At 51.5% G+C, this 2713-nt stretch overlaps 1 protein-coding gene across 1 annotated transcript; it reads right to left on the reverse strand.

Annotated features, from left to right (window-relative positions):
• Window positions 1-864: 864 nt before the first annotated feature.
• Window positions 865-1904, reverse strand: LOC126990650 (ras-related protein Rap-2b-like). Its single transcript, XM_050849326.1, has one exon. The coding sequence runs from the start codon at window positions 1240-1242 to the stop codon at window positions 880-882; it is 363 nt and encodes a 120-aa protein (XP_050705283.1). The 5' UTR covers window positions 1243-1904; the 3' UTR covers window positions 865-879.
• Between the last annotated feature and the right edge of the window lie 809 nt (window positions 1905-2713).

Genomic DNA, 2713 nt, shown 5'->3' on the forward strand with positions numbered 1-2713 from the left:
AGGAAGAGGAGGAGGAGGAGGAGGAGGAAGAAGAACGGAAAGGCAAGGAAAAGAATAGAAGGGGTAGCTAGATACAGAAAAGTGGAATAGGAGGAGGAGGTGGAGGAGGAATAGTTGGAGGAGGAGGAGGAGTATGGAAGGTTAAAGTGGAGGAGAGTAGTGATGTGGATGACAGAGGAAGAGATGAATGGATGAAGAAGATCCCAAGGTCAAACTAGGTCAAGAGAGATTCAGCTTGTTGTTGACCAGACTGGGCACGCGGTATACGAGGTCACAAAAGGTCACAAGGAAAGACTCACCCTGTTGCCTACGAGTAAGGTGGACACACGGGACAAGGTCACACAAGGTCAGAATAGGTCGAGAGCAGATTGACCTCGCGGTACAAGGTCACACAAGGTCAGAATAGGTCAAAAAAGCAGATTGGGCACACGGTACAAATTCACACAAGGTCAGGAAAAGTTAGGAGACAAGACTGGCCACATGGTACAAGGTCACAAAAGGTCAGGGCAGGTCAAAAGAGAAGGATAGCTTCGCGGTACAACATTGCACAAGGTCAGGGCAGGTCAGAAGATTCACCTTGCTGGTCACGAGCAAACTAGGCACGCGGTACAAGGTCACAAAAGGTCAGGATGCGTCGAGAGCAGGATGGCTACGCGGTGCAAGTTCAGGATAGGTCAAGAGATTCGGTTTGTTGACCACGAGCAGGATAGGGACGCGGTACAAGGTTACGACAGCAAGATGGCTAGGCGGTACAATATCACACAAGGTCAGGATAGGTCATGGACTCACCCAGTTGGCCACGAGCAGGATAGGGACGCGGTACAAGGTCACGAGAGCAAGATGGCTAGGCGGTACAATATCACACAAGGTCAGGATAGGTCATGGACTCACCTTGTTGGCCACGAGCAGGATGGGGACGCGGTCGGTGTTCTTGACGCGGGTGATCTGCTCCTTCATGCCCTTGATGTCCTGGAAGGTCTGGTGGTTGGTCATGGAGTACACCACCACGAAGCCCTGCCCGTTGCGGATGTAGAGGTCACGCATCGAGGCGAACTGCTCCGTGCCCGCCGTGTCCAGGATCTCCAGGACGCAGGGAGACGTGTCCACCTCGATCTCCTTGCGGTAAAAGTCCTCAATGGTGGGGTCGTACTTCTCCATGAAGCAACCCGACACGAACTGCACCGTCAGGGCCGACTTGCCGACCCCGCCCGACCCCAGCACCACCACCTTGAACTCCCGCATGCTGCCGGGGAGGAGGAGCGAGGGCGGGAAGATCGGGGCTGTGGGGGAGATCCGGAGGGGACTTTTCAGCACCAGTCCAGGGCCGAGGGGCGGAGACTAGGTGACTGCGGCGCCTTCCTCAGCACCGCACCACCAAGACACTCACCACCGGCTTTTTTCAACACCAGCTCAACACCACTGCGGTATGCTGGATCTGTTCCGTTGGTGTTGACTTGTTTCACCTCCACAACACCAGAGGCTTTTTCACCTTATTTCCTTTTTATTTCCAACACCAAATAACACTACGACTTGTCAGGGTCTGGAACTTATGATTTTCCTCTACTCTCAACACCACAAGACCATCACCACCACTACCACCACCACCACTGTCACGCTTCACACGGGTTGGTCACTCCCACTAACACTCCCTACACCACTCCTCCTTCTCTACCCCCTCCTCCTCCTCCTCCTCTCCCCCTCCTCCTCCTCCGCCTGCTCCACCAGCCGCCCCCGCCGCCGCCACCACCACACACCTCCACTACTCCAAGAAGGCCTTGAGTGCACGCGCGTGGCCTGCCTCACGTGGCGGGGTGGAGCTGTTGTAAGCTAGAACGCTGCGTGCACATCCTCGCGTGCGTGCGTGTGCGTGTGCGTGTGGCGCTGAGCCTGTGGGGGAAGAGGGCAGACCTGCATTAGTATAGGATTATTATTATTATTATTATTATTATTATTATTATTGTAGTAGTAGTAGTAGTAGTAGTAGTAGTAGTAGTAGTAGTAGTAGTAGTGGCAGCAGTAGTTGTAGTAGTAGCAGCAGTAGTTGTAGTAGTAGTAGTAGTAGTAGTAGTAAAAGAAGAAAATGGAGAAGAAGAAGAAGAAGAAGAAGAAGAAGATGAAGAAGAACACGAAGCAGAAAACGATAATGATGATGATGAAGAGGAGCAAGTAGAAATAGTATTACAAGAAATAACAATGATAGTGTAGCAAGAACACACACACACACACACACACACACACACACACACACACACACACACACACACACACACACACACACACACGGAAAGATTACACACATCCGTTTAAGGTGTTCTGTGACAGGTCGGTAACGCCAGTCGCTTCCACACCTCACATCAACTACTTCCAAAGACCGGAAAGGAGATCAGCCGGGTTCTTATGAGGGTTCTGTTAGGTTCACGGTACAGAAGAAGGGTCAGTCTACCACCAGGGTCATAAAGCAACAACTGGAAATGCCCCAAAGTCCTAAATGAAAGCCTTGTCAAATGTGTGTTTCTTAGGTTGACGGTACAGAAGAATGGTCAGTCTACCGCCAGGGTCATCAAACTACCCCAGGAAATGCCCCAAACTCCTACGAAAGCCTTGTCAAATGTGTGTTTTTTAGATTGACGGTACAGAAGAATGGTCAGTCTACCACCAGGGTCATCAAACTACCCCAGGAAATGCCCCAAACTCCTACGAAAGCCTTGTCAAA

This window comes from Eriocheir sinensis, unplaced genomic scaffold (genome assembly GCF_024679095.1).
Source record: "Eriocheir sinensis breed Jianghai 21 unplaced genomic scaffold, ASM2467909v1 Scaffold1849, whole genome shotgun sequence".
Classification (NCBI taxonomy): Eukaryota; Metazoa; Arthropoda; class Malacostraca; order Decapoda; family Varunidae; genus Eriocheir; species Eriocheir sinensis.